The sequence below is a fragment of the Giraffa tippelskirchi genome, chromosome 5 (genome assembly GCF_054371585.1).
Source record: "Giraffa tippelskirchi isolate mGirTip1 chromosome 5, T2T-mGirTip1v1.2.pri, whole genome shotgun sequence".
NCBI lineage: Eukaryota > Metazoa > Chordata > Mammalia > Artiodactyla > Giraffidae > Giraffa > Giraffa tippelskirchi.
Window position 1 is genome coordinate 24878197 of NC_137279.1, and position 19708 is coordinate 24897904.

The following is a 19708-nucleotide window of genomic DNA, read 5'->3' on the forward strand; positions in this document are numbered from 1 at the left end:
ATTTCAACTCCATGTTCCTTCTCTTTCATTCCTCCTCCATGTGGTTACTCTCTTATTCTTTTTTAACTCTACCCTTTGACCTTACATTTATTCCCTGGCAGTCCCCTGGAAGAGGAAGCAGACCTGAGCCGATTTCTGCTCTGACCCTTAGCAACCCATCTCTAAAATGAGAAAGCTAGAGAGAAGCTCCTGAGATCTTTTCCAGTTCAGCAGTACCCATTCAGTGGGTACCAGATTGAGGGGACCGTAGAAATGGCGGCCCTTACCTGAGGCTAGGAGGCAGGAGAGGAGCTGGAGAAATCAGGTATATCTACCTCTGGAAGAAAAGCAGTACGGAGGAATAATCACAGGAATCAGAGTGCCTAATGCTGGGAGACCTTCAAACAGTCATCTTCTAGTTTAGTCCAGTGAGATTGGGAACTACAGTTTTTACCCCATTGACTGAGGTAACCAGTCCCCCAAAGCCCTAGTAACTATGGCAAAAACATAGCCAAATGCTGCTTCTCCTCTTAGCTCACACAGTGGAGCAACTCCATCCATGAAAGGCCTCAGGTATCAAGAGGTTAATTACCCCTCTTTTCACCTCCAGTTACCAAACAGCACTGCTTTCTCTACGATAAAGTGCTACCTATTGTTGCTCACCACCCCGAATCAGTAAAATTACAGAAAACACTCACTGAAGACTCATTCCCTTACTCTCTTCATTTTTCCCCTCCCTTATGTCCCTGTTATGAATGCCTGAAGTAAAAAAGTTAATTTAATGTTTCCTTTTTTCCCCCTTGGACCATAAGTTCCTTGAGACAGAGCTGTCTCTTATCCATCTTTATATTTATTATCTTTTCTATGTTCCCTGAGTCAAGCCCAATGCTTGCCATAGGCCCAATAATAATTAAACACGTTGGTTGAATAAACTATTAGTCCTTAAAGAGCTTGAAAGTTAGGCAGAGTTCACTTCAAACCCGAGCTTTACAATTTATTAGCTTGGTAACTTTGGAATATTACTTAACCTCTTTAAACTTCAGTTAGTTCCTCATCTATAAACGTGATATAATACAGCCTAATTTAGAGGGGCGCACCAGGCGTTAGTGAGGTAGTATGTGTCGTGTGACTCACTCATGCTGGTGTCCTGGAGGTAGTTTTGACCGGCTCACGAGAGCTGACTGTCCACATCTCTTCCCAGCACTTTATTCAAGTGACATAATGTGGGTATAGCTTGAAATAGGCCATAATGGAACCATGGAAACTGGCAGACACAAGCAATTGTTTTTTTTTTTACCACCCAGATTGCTGCTGATAAACATTTACCAGCATGCCACTGTGCTCAAGATAGGGCAGCCAATAAATGTTGATTCCTTTCCCCTTTCCTCCTAATTCACGTAGGTGCTCTTGGTCAAGTGCTTGAGAGGTTTGGAGTAGATGCTCCCTCACTTGCTCTCAGAAGGAATCTCTGCTACAAAGCCTTGATCTTGGACCCCTAGCCTCCAGGCTGTGAGATAATACATTCTTGTTGAAGACACTTTGGTAACAGCCCCAGGAAATGAATACCCGCTCCCTCATCCATTACACTTTCCTCTGCTTCAGGAATTAAAAACAATTTTCTGGCCGTTCTCTCCTCTTATACTTAATCAGATCCTGACAACAAAAGTCAGAAACAGACAGTTCTAAGAAGTTCCATTGCCAGAAAGCTAGACATAGATAAAATTTTTATGTACACATTGTCTAACGTGACATTTCTGTCTTGTTATATAATTTTTTTTTTTCTTTACTAACGAACACATTGTTAACTGGCTTGAATCGAGGGAGTGTCTGATTGAGGTTCGAACCTCATCTCTTTGAGCACACATAGTAATTTCCATTTTTGTCTCGTTAAATCCACAGTACCTGGGGTTTTAGTAATCACCTGTGTCAGCACATTTGTTCTTTTTTCATAAAATAAAATAGTCAGGAAATTGCACAGACATTGGCACATAGACAAAAGACACATTGGAACATTGCTGGTTGACAGATAGTATAGCTAGCAATGTTAATATATCAATCCACAGAAAAAATTTTAGTCTTGGGACCCCATGGACTGTATCTTGCCAGGTGCCTCTGTTTGTGGGATTCTCCAGGCAAGAATAGTGGAGTGGGTTGCCATTTCCTTCTCCAGGGGATTTTCCCGACCCAGGAATCAAACCCAGGTCTCCTGCATTGCAGGCAGATTCTTTACTGACTAAACTATAAGGGAAGCCCCAAAAGTGCAAGTGTTAATCACTCAGTCATGTCTGACTCTTTGCGACCCCACGGTCTGTCCATGGAATTTTCCAGGCAAGAATAGTGGAGTGGGTTGCCATTCCCTTCTCCAGGGGATCTTCCCTACCCAGGGATCGAATTCAGTCTCCTGCATTGCAGGCAGATTCTTTACCATCTAAGCTACCAGGGAAACCCTAGTGTATAAAAGGCACTTTAAGAGATTCATTGTATAATTCATGTAAGATGATGGTTTGTGTGTAAGTCTAGGCCAGAGGTACAGGAAGAGAGGTAAGATGATGGGTTGTGTATAAGTCTAGGCCAGAGGTACAGCAAGAGAGATAAAATGATAGGTTGTGTAAAAGTCTAGGCCAGAGGTATAGCAAGAGAGGTAAAATGATGGGTTGTATATAAATCCAGGCCAGAGGTACAGCAAGAGCGGTGGTGAGAGGGGTCTGTTATAGCAGAAGGAATATTTTATCAAGTGGCATTGTTCAGAATTTCTGGTGAATGGAAACAGCTTTTAGTCAGTTTTATTGTTTTAAAACAATGCATTCCTTTCTTACCTGTGCCAAGGCTGATTGTTCTCACTCTTTTTTTATGTCATTGTCTAGGCTACTAATGTCAAAAGACTTCAGTCATGACCCTAACATTTTCTCGTTGGGAAACATCCATTCCTGAATCCTGTTGTTTTTAGGAAACAAAATCCCTTTGATTCTCCTGTTAGAAGGACCTTCACTTTTTCTTTAGAAAAAGAGAGGGTTTGAGAGAGAGAGCCGCTTTCCTGTGGCATCAATTTCCTGTGATGCTTTCTTACAACTGAATGAAAAAAACTTTGCAACTCTATTTTTAACAACTTGGGTTTATGCTGATGAAAATTACTTTCTTTATTACATGTTCTGTGACTCTCTCCCTGCTTGTACATTTAAAATATCATTTAAAGTAATAACATTTATAATTTTCAAAAGACTTTGTTTTTCTAATTTTAAAACTAATACCTGTTCCATGTATAATTTTGGAAAAAATCTGAAAAGTTGAAGAAATCAGCCATAAATTTATTAATGATACGTTTTGTTATATGTACTCAGTTTTAAAAAAATACATATGTACATAGATGTATTAATGTATGCATTTACACTATACGTTCTTGTTACATTGGTATTATACTAAATAATATCAGTTTAAAAATGAAGTTACTTAGTGGTTTCCTTGTAGCAGATGTTTTCTCTAAGTAGTGACTGTTATTTAAAAAAACTATAAGCTTTAAAATCCCATAGTTTGAGTTATAGGAAATTGAAAATAAGATTTCGAGGAATAATTTTCCTATTATCACAGTCCCTAATACTGCTGGTTTATTGTCATTGGTTATTTATGCTAAATTCAGTTAAATAAGTAGGTTAAAAGAAATCTAAAGTGGCAAGTGACTAGATAAATCAAAAGGATAATATGATCCTCTTCAAATTAATAAACAGTAAAGTGAACATTAAAAATAATAATGCAATAATAATGATGACCATTTATCCCTTGTTTTAAAAGTATGCCAAGCACTTTTCATGTAATCTGATTTTATTCTCACAACTCTGTGAGGCATTATTCTTTTCAACTCATTCTACAGATACAGGGACACTAATGGAGAAAGGCGAGATGACATTCCCAGAGCAACCAGCTCTGCCCTGCTTAAAGGGCTTCCACTCTGACCTTGCATGTACTTTCCCTTCCTTCTGTCTGACATTTATAATGTGCTATTTGAAGGTTCTGTAACCTTCAGGACTGTTGGTATTGATGGTGTTCAACCATTCTTCATAGTTGGTTTTCCTGCCTCAGACTGCATTGACACATTTGTTTAGAGCCCAGGGAATTACATAGGGGAGCCTATATCACGCAAAAAAACAGTAGGCTTGAGGACCTGCAGTCACCAAGAAAGCACTGAGCTTGGGCCACAACCCCTAGGACATGCAACATAGAGTCCTTGCTGGGTAGAGGCTGTTAAACTTAATTTTCATTAGCTCTGTCCTCAAGGATGGTCTATCGGAGAAGGCAATGGCACCCCACTCCAGTACTCTTGCCTGGAAAATCCCATGGACGGAGGAGCCTGGTAGGCTACAGTCCATGGGGTCGCTAAGAGTCGGACACGACTGAGCGACTTCACTTTCACTTTTCCCTTTCACGCACTGGAGAAAGAAATGGCAACCCACTCCAGTATTCTTGCCTGGAGAATCCTAGGGACGGCAGAGCCTGGTGAGCTGCCGTCTATGGGGTCGCACAGAGTTGGACACGACTGAAGCGACTTAGCATAGCATAGCAAGGATGGTCTATGGCAGGAGCTGGCAAGCTATAGCCAAATATGCCTATTTTTTTTGCATTGCCTGTGAGCTAAGAATGGTTTTTACATTTTAAAAAAACCCAAAATAAAGATATTTTACAGTATGCAAAAATTATTTGCAGTTGAAATTTCAATGTCCATTATTTATTTGGTCCTCATTTGTTATGTATTACCTGTGGCTGCTTATGCACTAGAACAGCTGAGGTGAATAGTTGCAACTAGGACCGTGTGATCTGCAAATACTAAATATTTACCATATGATCCTTCTCAGAGAAAGTTTGTCAGTCCCCAATCTAAGGATTAGGCCAATCCCTTTAAGCAACTTTCTAAGAAATACAATTACTGACTGTTTTAAATTTCCCAACAATTCATCACTCAAGAGAAATAGCTCCATGTACAGATTTGAACACAACTAATTTTATTCTTTTTCTTTTCTCCTCAGTGGAATTTTTGGGAATGTCAGGTACAGTTGCTTTAGCCGCTGTAGGACTAAATTTAGATTCCTTAAGCTTTAAACCGAGGATCAAGTTTATAATTACTAAGTAAGTCTCATATTTTGAACTTGGTATAGGTCTCATAGAAGTTTAGTGCTTAAATGCCTTCACAAAAATAATAAAATTTCTTTTTATAACTTTTCTGTCTTTTAATTTTTAATTTTATTGCCAGTCATATTTGAAAAGAACTTAAGTTACTAATAATTATTGACATTCCTATTATGAATTGATATTCCTATTATGAATAATGTAATATCAGTGGTTCAGAGATCGTAGTACTTCTTATAACTCTGATAAAAAATGAATTGTGAGAAGTTTAAAAACTACTTTATTCCTTTGTTTTCTACATAACATACTTGAATGACAGTATCACAGTATGGAAAGAGCTGGAAAAGAAAAGTAGCAGAAAGGTGCAATACCAGCAAACTCTAATGTAGCTCTACCTCTGGTGTAATAAGGATATCTGTGGACAGAGTAAAAGCCATTTATTTGCCTATCTTCTCAGACAAATGCATTAGTCGTTCTCTGAGCAGCTGTGCTAAATTATAGAATTGTCTCAGAATTATTTCCTACCAAATCATAGTCTAGTGTATAAATTCTCACACTGGATGAAAGCCAGTGTTGAAATGAGAAAAATAAGCCATTATCCTGAGTTTTCCCGTGAAGATTTGTTGCTTTAATATAAAGGACTATTTTTTGTTCTGAAATTATGTCCTTCATACTTTTTTGATGTTTAAAATGTCATTTCTGTCATGAAATTCCAGTCATGGAAGATGGTACTTTAAAAAAAATTACCTTGCAAATTTTTTTTAAAAATGGCCCCTGTAGCTTATTCTAGTCTTGTGTATATGTGAATGACACTTTACCGGTTTTCAAAAACAGAAGCTTAGAAATAACTAGTTCATAGAACATATCCTTTTTGTCTGAATTTTGGACAGTTTTCTGAGCTCAGTCATGCTGTCTGTCAGCATCATTATAAATTACTCATTCTATTCATTCAATTGTTTATTCTTTTATGTATTCAACCAGGCCTTTCTTATTATCTCCTATGGCCTGAACATTGTATCCTAGGTTTGGGGCTTTGAAAATAAGTCCCTTCTCAGAATACACTCATTGCTAAATGATGGATGTGTTTATTTAAGAGACTATGAATAAGTATAAATAATTCTATCTTTATTAGGATTTTACTATATGTAAGGCATTTCTTAAGGTCCTGTGGAGACATTTTAAAAATTCTTCTACTCAGCCAGTTATTCCATCATTTCTGAAGTTTGATAAAACTAAGCTTTGGAGTTTGAGGTCCCACTGATACCCTTTTCTGCTAGGAGTTCTGAATCAACTGAATCAAGCGACAGGAGTCAGGTAGAGAATTGGACCGTCTGCTTGATTGGAGTAATGCTGTATCAGAGAACATGATTTCTATCTGCAGCTAAAATGAGGCTTCCTAACGCTTCTTTCCCAGGGTAGATCTTGAGGCCTACCTATAGGAAGACTGGTTTGTGAGACAGACGGTCACCCAGTCCTCCGAAAGGGGAGGTCTGAAGAGAGGGGTCCAAGAAGGGGCAGGACTTGAGATCTGACTGTACAAGTCAGACCTGGCCCAGACCCAGGTGTGATACCACATGGAGCCAGAGCGGCCCCACACCCTAAGCACTGACTCTTTGGAGGTGGCTTTTTTTAAGGTGGTTTTTTTTTTTTGATGTGGACCACTTTTAAAGTTTTATTGTATTTGTTACAGTGTTGCTTCTGTTTTATGTTTTGTTTTTTTGGCTTCGAGACGTGGGTTCTCAGCTCCCAGACCAGGAATCAAGCCCATACACTCTGCATTAGAAGGAGAAATCCTAACCGCTGGAAGGCCAGGGAAGTCACAAGACATGTAGATTTTTGGAAAGCAATTTGAGTGGTTCTAATGTGCTTCTCTGCTTGAGAACCATAGTGTTGCAGATGACTGGCACTGTGGGGACTCAGAGGAGGATCACGTCCAGCGAGCGTGCTGAGGATATTTTTCCTGAAGAGTATGGGATTAGAGTCAGCCTCACAACATCTTTAGGAATTTGGTAGATGAGAAATCAGACAGAAGAGACCCTTAAGATAAGGGCATGAGTGTGCCCATATGACCCAGCAATCCCACTACTAGGCATATGTTCTGAGGAAACCAAAATTGAAAAAGACACATGTACCCCAGTGTTCATTGCAGCACTATTTACAATAGCTAGAACATGGAAGTAACCTAGATGTCCACTGACACTTGAATGGATAAAGAAGCTGTGGTACATATACACAATGGAATGCTACTCAGCCATAAAAAGGCTCAGCCATAAAAAGAAATGCATTTGAGTCAGGTCTAATGAGCCTATTATACAGTGTGAAGTATGTCAGAAAGAGAAATATAAATATCATATACTGATGCATATATATGGAATATAAACAGATGGTACTGATGAGTTTATTTTCAGGGCAGCGATGGAGAAACAGACATAGAAAACAGACCTGTGGACCTGGGGGAAGGGGAGGAGGGAGAGGGTGGGATGTATGGAGAGAGTAACATAGAAATTTACATTACCATGTGTAAAATAGATAACCAATGGGAACTTGCTGTATGACTCAGGGAACTCAAACAGGTGCTCTGTGACAGTCTAGAAGGGTGGGATGGGGAGAGAGATGGAAGGGGGGTTTGGGAGGGAGGGGACATGGGTGTACCTATGGCTGATTCTTATTGATGTATGAGAGAAAACCACAAAATTCTGTAAAGCAATTATCCTTCAATTAAAAAAATAAATTAAAAAAAAAGATAAGGGTGTGAGCATGCCTGCTCAGTCACTCAGTCATGTCCGACTCTTTGTGACCCTGTGGTCTGTAGCCCGCCAGGTTCCTGTGTCTATGGGATTCTCCAGACAAGAATATCGGATAAGGGACTTGCATGCAAATCACAAAGGGAGAAGTAGTGCAGAGCGTGTTGAGGGGATCCAGTCAGCTATTACAAAGTCAGGGTTAACCAGACAGGGGGCTCCTTGCAGCAGCCTCAGCTGTGGTTTCAGTCATGGGTCTGACATGGATATGCTGCCAACTCATCTCAGCAAAATCGCCACATCACCAGCTTGGTGGAGGGGGATCTTTATTTTTCTGCCTCGATCTTACTACTCTGCTGCGAGAGAGGCAGCTCACAGATATTGGTGTGATGAGGGTGATGGGAATATGAAATGATGTAGTTTAGTTCCAACAAAATACTTTTAATGAAATTCATTAATTTTTATTTAGGTATAGTTTATTTATAATATTTATTACTCTCAACATAATACAATGTAGTGACTCTATTTTTATAGTTTTTACTCCATTTAAAGTTATTATAAAACAATGGCTATATTTTCCTGTGCTACATATCTTTTTTGCTTATTTATTTTATACATAGTAGTTTTTAATCTCTTAATCCCCTTCTTCTATCTTGCTCTTCTTTCTCCCCACTGGTAACCACTAGTTTGTTCTCTGTATCTGTGAGTCTGTTTCTGATTCCAACAAAATAGTTTTTAAATGTTGATAGTAGCGGTGATGGAGGCAAAGACCTCTACTAAGACAAGAATGGTAGATGCTTTTATGTGATAGATGCTTTTATGTGAAAAGGAAATTATTTAAAAAAAGCACATCCCTTAAAGTGTGATTTCCTTTCCATTTATCCTAGGTTTCTAATAATGTTTTCATGTATATTCCAACATTTAATATATACTTTCTTTGGCATCGTAATTGGATGTGGAGAAATCAAATATTTTCAATTTCACATTGTAGTTTTCGTGTTTATCTTATTTGTAACAGTGAATTTTGTAAGGTAAGGATTATAATTTAAAGTTTGCTTACTGGACTCAGGTTCTCAAGTCTAGAATTAGAATTAAGAAGTGGGTTATAGCAAAAGGAGCTATGGACATGCAGTCAGAAAACCTGTATTGTTGTCAAGGTCCTGACAATAGCTTGCTGTGCACCTGAGGGAAAGTCTGTTTGCTCTTCAAGGTTTTATCTGTAAAGAGAGAAGGGGCAGAACAGTAGCATCAGCATAACCCATGAGCTTGATAAGATGCAAATTCATGGGCCTATCCCATTTAACTGATTTGAATTTCTGGAGATGAGATGCAGGAAACTGTTTCAACATGTTTAAGTGTGAGCACCCCAGGAACCAGATAAATGGCTCCTAACATTTTGTTGACTTCATCATGATTTATTATTGTCATAACTATGATAAAGCCATTTATTTAGCATTAACTGTGCACAGCATTAACTGTGCAAGAAAATAAAGTGTGTCACGGTTTCCATTGTTGCCTCATCTATTTGCCATGAAGTGATGGGACCGGCTGCTATGATCTTAGTTTTTTGAATGTTGAATTTAAGCCAGGTTTTTCACTCTCCTCTTTCACCTTCATCAAGAGGCTCTTTAGTTCCTCTTCGTTTTCTGCCATAAAGAGACTTATTGAGAAAAATGTGTTGGAGATGGTGAGTCAAACAGAGGCCTGGATGTCATAATCATTGCTAGCATGTGTTAAGTCCCTCTAAACATCATTCTAAGCCCTATGAATGTTACTTCATTTAGTTGAATCTACATGAAAGTCCTTTGAGGCAATTCAATGACTATTATTTTTCCATTTTATAGATGAAGAAATAGAGGCTTGAAGAGGTTAAATAACTTGCTTAAGGTTTCATAGTAATAAAAGTCTAAATTTGAACCTAAGTAGAATGACTCCAGAGCCTTTGCTAAACTGCCTTTCTCTTTTTGATATCAGGAAATGACATCAGTTGTTCTATTTCATCTGGACTCAATGGTATTTTAGAGAAAAATCGTTTAGTAAGGCTGAAAATGTTGCTAATTACTTTGCAAAAGACTTAAATGCAAGGTGGAGGTGCTGTGCTGTGTTTAGTCGCTCAGTCATTTCCGACTCTTTGCGACCCCATGGACTGTAGCCCACCAGGCTCCTCTGTCCATGGGGATTCTCCAGGCAAGAATACTAGATTGGGTTGCCATGCCGTCCTCCAGGGGATCTTCCCAACCCAAGGATCGAACCCAAGTCTCCTGCATTGCAGGCGGATTCTTTACTGTCTGAGCCACTGACAAGCTCCTTAAAAGGTCATGGCAGGATTCAGAAATTAGACCAGGAGGACCTGTAGATCATGACGAGTTTGCCCAAATTAATTATATGTATTATAGATGGCAAATTGTAGATAACAGGAATCCTCTAAATTGTCTTATGAAATTCATGGCTGAATGACTGATACACAATGTCTTTTTTGAAGCTGAAATATATCGATTGTATTTCTGCTGAAATCTCATTTGAAGGACAATGAGATGCAAGCCTGTTACAGATAGAATCTAAATTTTAGCACATAGTGTCCTATAGAAAAATGATCTATAGTGAAAGGAGGCAGAATTGAAATTATTTGTGTGACATTTAGTGTATGATTCTTGGGGTGGCTCAGCTGGTAAAGAATCCACCTGCAATGCGGGAGACCTGGGTTCAATCCCTGGGTTGGGAAGATCCCCTGGAGAAGGAAATGGCTACCCACTCCAGTATTCTGGCCTGGAGAACTCCAAGGACTGTATATCCATGGGGTCGCAAAGAGTCGGACACGACTGAGCAACTTTCACTTTCACTTTCTTGTAGCAGCTCAAACAAATTTGGTTGAGCTAAATTTATTCAAGTGTCTACAATGATTTTACTTTTTCCTCATGACAGGTTCTCCTGGTCTAATTTCTGAATCCTGTCATGAACTTCCAGGGAGCTTGTCAATGTTATCTGAAGAAGTTTCCCGGCAGGGATTTACTACCAAAATCCTAAACAGCACACACTACTATTAATGATAATTTCTTATATTTGTATAGAACTTCTAGCTTTATTTTTCAAGATTTGAGTATTATATGCAAAATTTAGATAGCAGATTTGGTTAGTCCCAGAAAGTTTAAACAACTTATCAATAAAGTGGATTGACTTCTCTTTTCTGAAAAATTTTTCATGAAATTTAGTGTTTACTACATAGTATCAACGGTACCAAAAAAAAAAAAATCCCAAAACACCTTGAATACATAAAGTGTGATTTAAACTAAATGTTTTTCTTTCCACAGGTTTCTTACTGTTGTGTTAGTGAGCCCTATTCTGATGCATTCGAGTTATGAGTACAACTGGAGGTGGGGAATTGTTATAGCATGGTCTGGAATTAAAGGAGTTTTTAGCTTACTCTTTGCTCCTGAAGTTCATAATCTGGCTGAACAAAGAGTAGAGTCACCACAGCTGGTAAGAAAAATTATATCCCATGATTATTCATATTTACTCATTTTTATTTTGTAGCACTTGTCATAGTACCCAATAATAAAAGCTAACCATTTAAAAAATTAGATTTGGAGAATGCATTCTTTTAAGTAGAAAGGAACTTATGGAGGAAAGTTTATGCTGATGGTGTGAAAGGGACCAAATATCAAGTAATGGTGATGGCTGTGAGAGTCAGATACACTTGGGACTGAATTCTGGCCCCACCATTCACAGGTTGAGTGATCTTGGGTGACTTTTTTAGACTTGTGGAACTTCAAGTTGAGGATTGCAATGATGCTTAGTAAAACACCTGACAGCTTAGTAAATGTTCAATAGGTGTTGTTGAACATACAAATGCTGTTTTTCAAGAGTGGTCAGAAAGTATGAAAAAACCAGTACCCTATCTAGAGCATTCCAGTTCCTATAGCATCAGAGTGAAAACTGAAATGCTTATTGAATATACTAAGGAAAAAAAGATTTTATAAATGTTTGAATTAAGGATCTAGTTAATATTTATATCTCTTCAGTTCAGTTCAGTCACTCAGCTGTGTTCAGCTCTTTGCAACCCACGGACTGCAGCATGCCAGGATTCCCTGTCCATCTCCAACTCCCGGAGTTTACTCAAACTCATGTCCACTGAGTCGGTGATGCCATCCAACCATCTCATCCTCTGTCATCCCCTTCACCTCCTGCCTTTAAACTTTCCCAGCATCAGGGTCTTTTCAAATGAGTCAGTTCTTCGCATCAGGTGGCCAAAGTATTGGAGTATCAGCGTTAGCATCAGTCCTTCCAGTGAATATTCAGGACTGATTTCCTTTAGGATGGACTGGTTTGATCTCCTTTCAGTCCAAGGGACTCTCAAGAGTCTTCTCCAACACCACAGTTCAAAAGCATCAATTCTTTGGCACTCAGCTTTCTTTATAGTCCAACTCTCACATCCATACATGACTTCTGGAAAAACCATAGCTTTGACTAGATGGACCTTTGTTGGCAAAGTAACGTCTCTGCTTTTTAATGTGTTGTCTAGGTTGGTCATAACTTTTCTTCCAAGGAGTAAGCATCTTTTAATGTCATGGCTGTAGTCACTATCTGCAGTGATTTTGAAGCCCCAAAAAATAAAGTCAGCCACTGTTTCCCGATGTATTTGCCATGAAGTGATGGGTCTGGATGCCATGATCTTAGTTTTCTGAATGTTGAGTTTTAAGCCAACTTTTTCACTGCCTTCTTTCACTTTCATCAAGAGGCTCTTTAGTTCTTCTCCCCTTTCTGCCATAAGTGTGGTGTCATTTGCATATCTGAGGTTAGATATTTCTCCTGGCAATCTTGATTCCAGCTTGTGCTTCATCCAGCACAGCATTTCTCATGATGTACTCTGTATATAAGTTAAATAAGCAGGGTGACAATATACAGCCTTGACGTACTCCTTTTCCTATTTGGAACCAGTCTGTTGTTCCATGTCCAATTCTAACTGTTGCTTCCTGACCTGCATACAGGTTTCTCAAGAGGCAGGTCAGGTGGTCTGGTATTCCCATCGCTTTCAGAATTTTCCACAGTTTATTGTGATCCACATAGTCAAAGGCTTTGGCATAGTCAATAAAGCAGAAATAGATGTTTTTCTGGAACTCTCTTGCTTTTTCAATGATCCAGTGGATGTTGGCAATTTGGTCTCTGGTTCCTCTGTCTTTTCTAAATCCAGCTTGAACATCTGGAAGTTCACGGTTCACGTACTGTTGAAACCTGGCTTGGAGAATTTTGAGCATTACTTTCCTAGCGTGTGAGATGAGTGCAATTGTGTGGTAGTTAGAGCATTCTTTGGCATTACCTTTCTTTGGGATTGGAACGAAAACTGACCTTTTCCAGTCCTGTGGCCACTGCTGAGTTTTCCAAATTTGCTGACATATTGAGTGCAGCACTTTCACAGCATCATCTTTTAGGATTTGAAATAGCTCAACTGGAATTCCATCACCTCCACTAGCTTTGTTTGTAGTGATGCTTCCTAAAGCCCACTCGACTTCACACTCCAGGATGTCTGGCTCTAGGTGAGTGATCATATCATCGTGATTATCTGGGTCATGAAGATCTTTTTTGTACATTTCTTCTGTGTATTCTTGCCACCTCTTCTTAACATTTTCTGCTTCCATTAGGTCCATACCATTTCTGTCCTTTATTGTGCCCATCGTTGCATGAAAGGGTTCCCTTGGTATCCATCTATCACTTGAAGAGATCTCTAGTCTTTCCCATTCTATTGTTTTCCTCTATTTATTTGCATTGATCACTGAGGAAGGCTTTCTTATCTCTCCTTGCTATTCTTTGGAACCTGCATTCAAATGGATTTATCTTTCCTTTTCTCCTCTGCCTTTTACTTCTCTTCACAGCTATTTGTAAGGCCTCTCAGACAACCATTTTGCCTTTCTTTTTCTTGGGGATGGTCTTGATCCCTGCCTCCTGTACAATGTCACAAACCTTCGTCCATAGTTCTTCAGGCACTCTATCAGATCTAATCCCTTGAATCTATTTCTCACTTCCACTGTATAATCGTAAGGGATTTGATTTAGGTCATACCTGAATGGTCCCCACTTTCTTCAATTTAAGTCTGAATTTAACAATAAGGAGTTCACAATCTGAGCCACAGTCAGCTCCTGGTCTTGTTTTTGCTGACTGTATAGAGCTTCTCCATCTTTGGCTGCAAAGAATTTAATCAATTTGATTTTGGCATTGACCATCTGGTAATGTCCATGTAGTCTTCTCTTGTGCTGTTGGAAGAGGGTGTTTGCTATGACTGGTGCGTTCTCTTGGCAAAGCTCTATTAGCCTTTACCCTGCTTCATTCTGTACTCCAAGGCCAAATTTGCCTGTTACTCCAGGTATTTCTTGTCTTCCTACTTTGGATTCCAGTCCCCTATCATGAAAAGGACATCTTTTTGGGTGTTAGTTCTAGAAGGTCTTGTAGGTTCTTCACAGAACTGTTCAACTTCAGCTTCTTCAGCATTATTGGTTGGTGCATAGACTTGGATTACTGTGATATTGAACGGTTTGCCCTGGAAATGAACAGAGATCATTCTGTCTTTTTTGAGACTGCATCCAAGTACTGCATTTTGGATTCTTTTGTTGATTATGATGGCTACTCCATTTCTTCTGAGGGATTCTTGCCCACAGTAGTAGATAGAATGGTCATCTGAGTTAAATTCACGCATTCCAGTCCATTTTAGTTTGCTGATTCCTCAAATGTTGACATTCACTCTTGCCATCTGCTGTTTGACCACTTCCAATCTGCCTTGGTTCATGGACCTAACATTCCAGGTTCTTATGCAGTATTGGTCTTTACAGCATTGGACTTTACTTCCATCACCAGTCACATCCACAACTGGGTGTTGTTTTTGCTTTGGCTCTGTCTCTTTTCATTCTTTATGTTATTTAGGGCTAAATAAAAAAATTAATTTCTTAAAAAGTTTTGGCCTAGGCTACATTATCCACAGTGCAAGACTGAACTTGGTTTCCTTTCTACTCTCTCTCAAAACATTTTCCCCATGTGCCACCTGGTGGATTTCCAGGCCTTCAGGCAGTGGCAGCATCAGTGAGATACCAGGGAAGGTCCAGAGAGCCCAGAACATCTGCTGACAGTGTTAGCCTACCTTGGTATTTGTGACAGTACTCTGTGAGCTCGCTGGAAAAGTCGTTAGAAGTTTCTGGAAGTCCCCAGGATACCCCTGCCACTTCCTAGTGAGATGAATCCCAAACCTACTCCTGGGAGGGCGAAAAGCACCTAAATAATGTGAATTGAGAACACTACCCATCAGGACTTCCCTGGTGATCCAGTGGTTAAGTCTTTACCTTCCAATGCAGGGTGTGCGGGTTCGATCCTTATTCAGAGAGCTAAGATCCCACTTCCACTGGGGCCAAGAAGCCAAAACATAAAACAGAGACAATATTGTAACAAATTCAATAAAGACTTTAAAAATAGTCCATTCCAAAGAAAATTCTTACATAAGGAACACTACCCACCTCCCAAGGAACCTTAATCTGGAGGTAAATGTACGGAGTTTTTTGATATTATCCTACTGCAAGTACAGAATTTTCTCTTCTTTGCTCTTTTACTCCTGCCCCAGAAGATCCTAGGAGTACAGTAGTTTTTCAGATGTCTTTTCTGGAAGGAGCAACTATCACCTCCCTCATACGGGTTCACCTCTCGTATGTGAGGAAACCAAAAACAAACAAAAATAGCGTGTTAGTTAAAGAACTCAGGCACCCTAACTCCCGAAAGAGAAAGAGCTGATTTTTTAATAGTGCTTTAGAAAATAATGGAGTATCATAATCCTTGCCATCTTTCCTGAGGATTTACACTCCGTGTCTGTGGGCATGGTCTGGAAATGCATTTGGAGTCCAAATATACCTGTGGTTTTACAGGGAGTTTGGGTCCTTCCATGTTCCAGAGGAACAGAATAATGACCAATATTTGAGCTCCCTCAATTTTCTTTTGTGCAAGGAATTGGCCTAAAACCAAGACAATGAAATGTTAACTAACATGTGAGTATCATTTTCCAGTGTTTCCCAAATCTGTCTGATGTTACGAATCCGTTTGATGCCACCTACAGAATCAGTATCTGCAGGAGATTAACCTGGGAGTCAGTGTCTTTAAGAAGCACTTCAGGTGCTTATTACGATCAGTCATTTGGGAAATATTCTCTGAAGACACACTGCTATTAACTCTGTGTTTCAGTAAAGGATGTTGAGACTCAGAGTGGTTAAGTTCACTGGCCTCAAATTCCATAGTTAGTAAATGGCAGAACTAGGATCTACAAATGTGGTTATGCTTCTGTGCGGTGCCTCTCTGAACCCCACTGCAGTTCCTGTCTGCTTCTTCAGAGCTTCTTGTAAGGCTTTATGTAGTAAATGCTTGCGGTAGGTGCACTTCCCTGTCACCACTGCCTGCTGTTGCTGAACTTCCTGCCCCAAAACAGCCCTTTTGCCTCGTCTTACTTATCAGAGGTAGGATTTAAAAATGTGGATTAAGGTAGAATTTTGTTGGTGATTAATTGAACAATAATTCCCTTTGGAGAACTTATTAATGTTTTGACTGTGTGTGTGTTTTCTCTTTCAGTTTATATTGTACATACAAGTAATATCCTTAATGACCTTGGGAATAAATTCATACATGATGACTCGTTTGGCCAGGACATTAGGTAAAGTCTACTTAACCAGGAAGAATAATGCAAATAGATTGTTGCTGGGACATTTCTTCTGGAGCTCAAGGAATTGATCATGAAATCGCTCAGTTTTCATTCACTCCCTGTTAATAGAAACCACATTAAGAGTGCCTTAAACAAGACAGAAGCTGTTTCCCACCACCCCCCATCAGAAAGTCAAGAAGAGTGGGATGGTTCTGTTCTATGAGGTTGTGCAGAGACTTCAAATCCTTCTCTTTCATTCCTCCTCTGCTTCCCAGAGTGTTGCTCTTGTCTGCAGGGTAGAAGTGGACTCACAGTCACTTATCTTCAGTCCAAACAACTAGAAAGGAAAAATGGGGTGGGAGTGATGGTGGTGGTATGGTGTCAATGGAGATTAAGGAGCTTATTTAAAGAAGCTTCCTTCTGCTTCCAGAAGTTGTACATATCATTACCACTCACAGTTCATTGGCCAGAACTTAGTCTCATGGGCACACAAGGGCAAAGGAAGATGGGAAGTACTATCTTAACTGACTGGTCATGTGCTTAGCCAAAACATGGAGATTCTCTTGGGAAGGGAAGAAGAGGAGAATGAAGGGGAGCAGTAAGCAGGCTCTGCCAGAGTTGCCTATTTCTAGAAAAAATGTGAAGCTGTTGATAATAAAATATATAGATATAATAAAATCACAAAAAGGCCCATGATCAATAGAGAAATCAGGATAAGATAATCAGTGGCAATGGAGTCCACGAGGAGAGAGAGGGTGGGGCGGAATTACACAGAGTCTTGGAGGAGTAGGGCCTTAGTATTGTCCAGTGTCCCATGGCCTGGTCCTCAGTTTTGCTGGTGCAGAGACCTGATTTTGTCAGAGTGTCTAGAATTAATTAGATGGCTGTAAATTTACATCTGTTGCACTCCCAGGAGAATAGAGATGCAGCAGAAAATCAATTATTAATTTATAATGAGGATGATTTCTTTCTATGTCTGAAATAATTGTGATCGTTATTCAGGGCATTCACCTCTAAGTACCACTTTCCTTAATAAATCAAATTAGTAATCAGAAGGTTTCTTGGAAAATGTGGAACTCGGGAGAGGTTGATGGAAGGGTACTGAGGAAGGAGAGTTCTTATAAACAGAGAAATAGCCTGGTGAATTCAGCCTCTCTGCTTGTGTCTTTCCATAGTCCTGCCCACTCCTGAAACTATGCCACATCAACACTATGGCAGAGCTTCTTGTGAAAGCTGACCTCAAAGTCTGGGGCTCCAGTATATGAATAGGACTAGTAAATGGGGCCGAGTTTTGGCAGCACTCCTTCTCCCCAAGTCATGGGGTTTGCTGTTGTTTGCAGTGGAAAGTCGTGCGTGGGCCAGCATGAGCTTGCTGTGCTGGAGCGTGAGTGAAGTTAACTCGATCCCTGAAGGTTTGCTTACACCTCCCTTCCCACCAATTTTCACAGGCTTTCAGGGATCCAGACCCACTCTGCTCTCTTGGCTTATGACATAGCATCTGGTTTTCTCCCATGCTTGTTTGCTTGAGATTGCTCTTACTCTGATACTCAGAAACAAGATCAAGAGGTTTTACTATCATGGAAATATTTTTTTCTTCTCCTTTTCTTCCCATACAATTTTTTTTTATTGTATTAACTGAACCTCAGAATTTTCATTATGAAACAAATATATATGGCACATACTTTATCCTCAGAATTGATGCTCATCCTTTCTAGAATTATGCACATGTTAGCATGTAACTAACAAAACTGAATTTTATCAGGAAAAATTTTGAATTAGCTTCTTCCACCTGGTCTAATGCTTTTAAGAGATCCATCCTCTGAATCTAGAGCTTGTCATACTAAGTGAAATAAGTCATAAAGAGAAAAACAAATACCATATGATATCACTTATATGTGGAATCTAATAAAAATTAGACACACATGAACACATTTATGAAACAAAAACAAGCTTATAGATATAGAGAACAGACTTGTGGTTGCCAAGAGGGAAGGGAGGGAAGGACTGGGAGTTTGGGATTAGCAGACAAACTACTCTATAGCACAGGGAACTATATTCAATATCCTGTGATAAATCATAATGGAAAAGAATATGCAGAATATAGGTGTATATATATATATATATACATATATTATATATACATACATACATATATATATATATATATATATATATATATATTAGAGCAAGGCTTCCCTTGTGGCTCAGCTGATAAAGAATCTGCCTGCAATGTGGGAGACCTGGGTTTGATCCCTGGGTTGGGAAGGTCCCCTGGAGAAGGGAAAGGCTACCCACTCCCAGTATTCTGGCCTGGAGAATTCCACTGGACTGTATAGTCCATAGGATCGCAAAGAGTCAGACACAACTGAGCAACTTTCACTCACTCATGTATATATATAACACTATCACTTTGCTGTCCAGCAGAAATTAAACACAACATTTTAAATCAACTATACTTCAATAAAATTAAAAAAAGAGGGAAAGACTCATCCTCATATTCTTTCAGAATCATCTTAAACACAGGAGTTCATTCAAATGTACTGGTATGACCAATCAGTCCCCTTATACCCCTGTTTTCCCAGAGCAATTGGAAGGTGGCTGTTGCTCATCCTAATGGGTGGGATGTAACTATGCAAATGTATAAACTTTCTCCTTGTGTGCTCTATGCCATGGGAATTTTAAATCCAAAGCTGACACATTCTAACTCCTTAGCATGCAGTCAAATGCATCTTTGCTCTGGACCACAGAGAACTGAGAGAGAGATGATTTCAAATCTTTTTGAATCCCTGAAAATTTCAAATATTGAACACCACAGAGTCCTGTAGAGAATGCAATAAAGTTAAACTGAAATATTTTAATAACATGTTAAACTATTTGAGACATCTCATATGCAGTTATGAAGAGGTTAACATTTAATTGATGTATAGTTGATTTACAATGTTTTGTTAGTTTCTGCTGTACAGCAAAGTGATTGAGTTATACATATGTGTACATTCTTTTTTATATTCTTTTCCATTAGGCTTTATTATAGGATGTTGAATGCAGTTCCTTATGCTATACAGTAGAATCTTGTGTTTTATCAAGAACAGTTTTATTGAGATGGAGTTCTGAGTGTGTAGGCTGAGCTCACTCACTAATTAAATTTCTCCTTTTGGTAAGCAAGGTTGATAGCTGTAACTTCAAATTGATACTTCAGGATGATACAAACTGCCAC

The 19708-nt window shown here is 39.2% G+C and overlaps 1 protein-coding gene across 16 annotated transcripts in view; it reads left to right on the forward strand.

Moving 5' to 3' along the window:
• SLC9C2 (solute carrier family 9 member C2 (putative)) overlaps positions 1–19708 on the forward strand; it is a 100327-nt gene that overhangs the window by 29102 nt on the left and 51517 nt on the right. For all 16 annotated transcript variants that reach the window (XM_081493774.1, XM_081493772.1, XM_081493779.1 and 13 more), the window contains 4 exons: positions 4995–5094; positions 8723–8866; positions 11144–11312; positions 16425–16506. In XM_081493774.1, coding sequence (XP_081349900.1) covers positions 4995–5094; positions 8723–8866; positions 11144–11312; positions 16425–16506 — 495 coding nt within the window. The remainder of the gene's footprint in view (positions 1–4994; positions 5095–8722; positions 8867–11143; positions 11313–16424; positions 16507–19708) is intronic.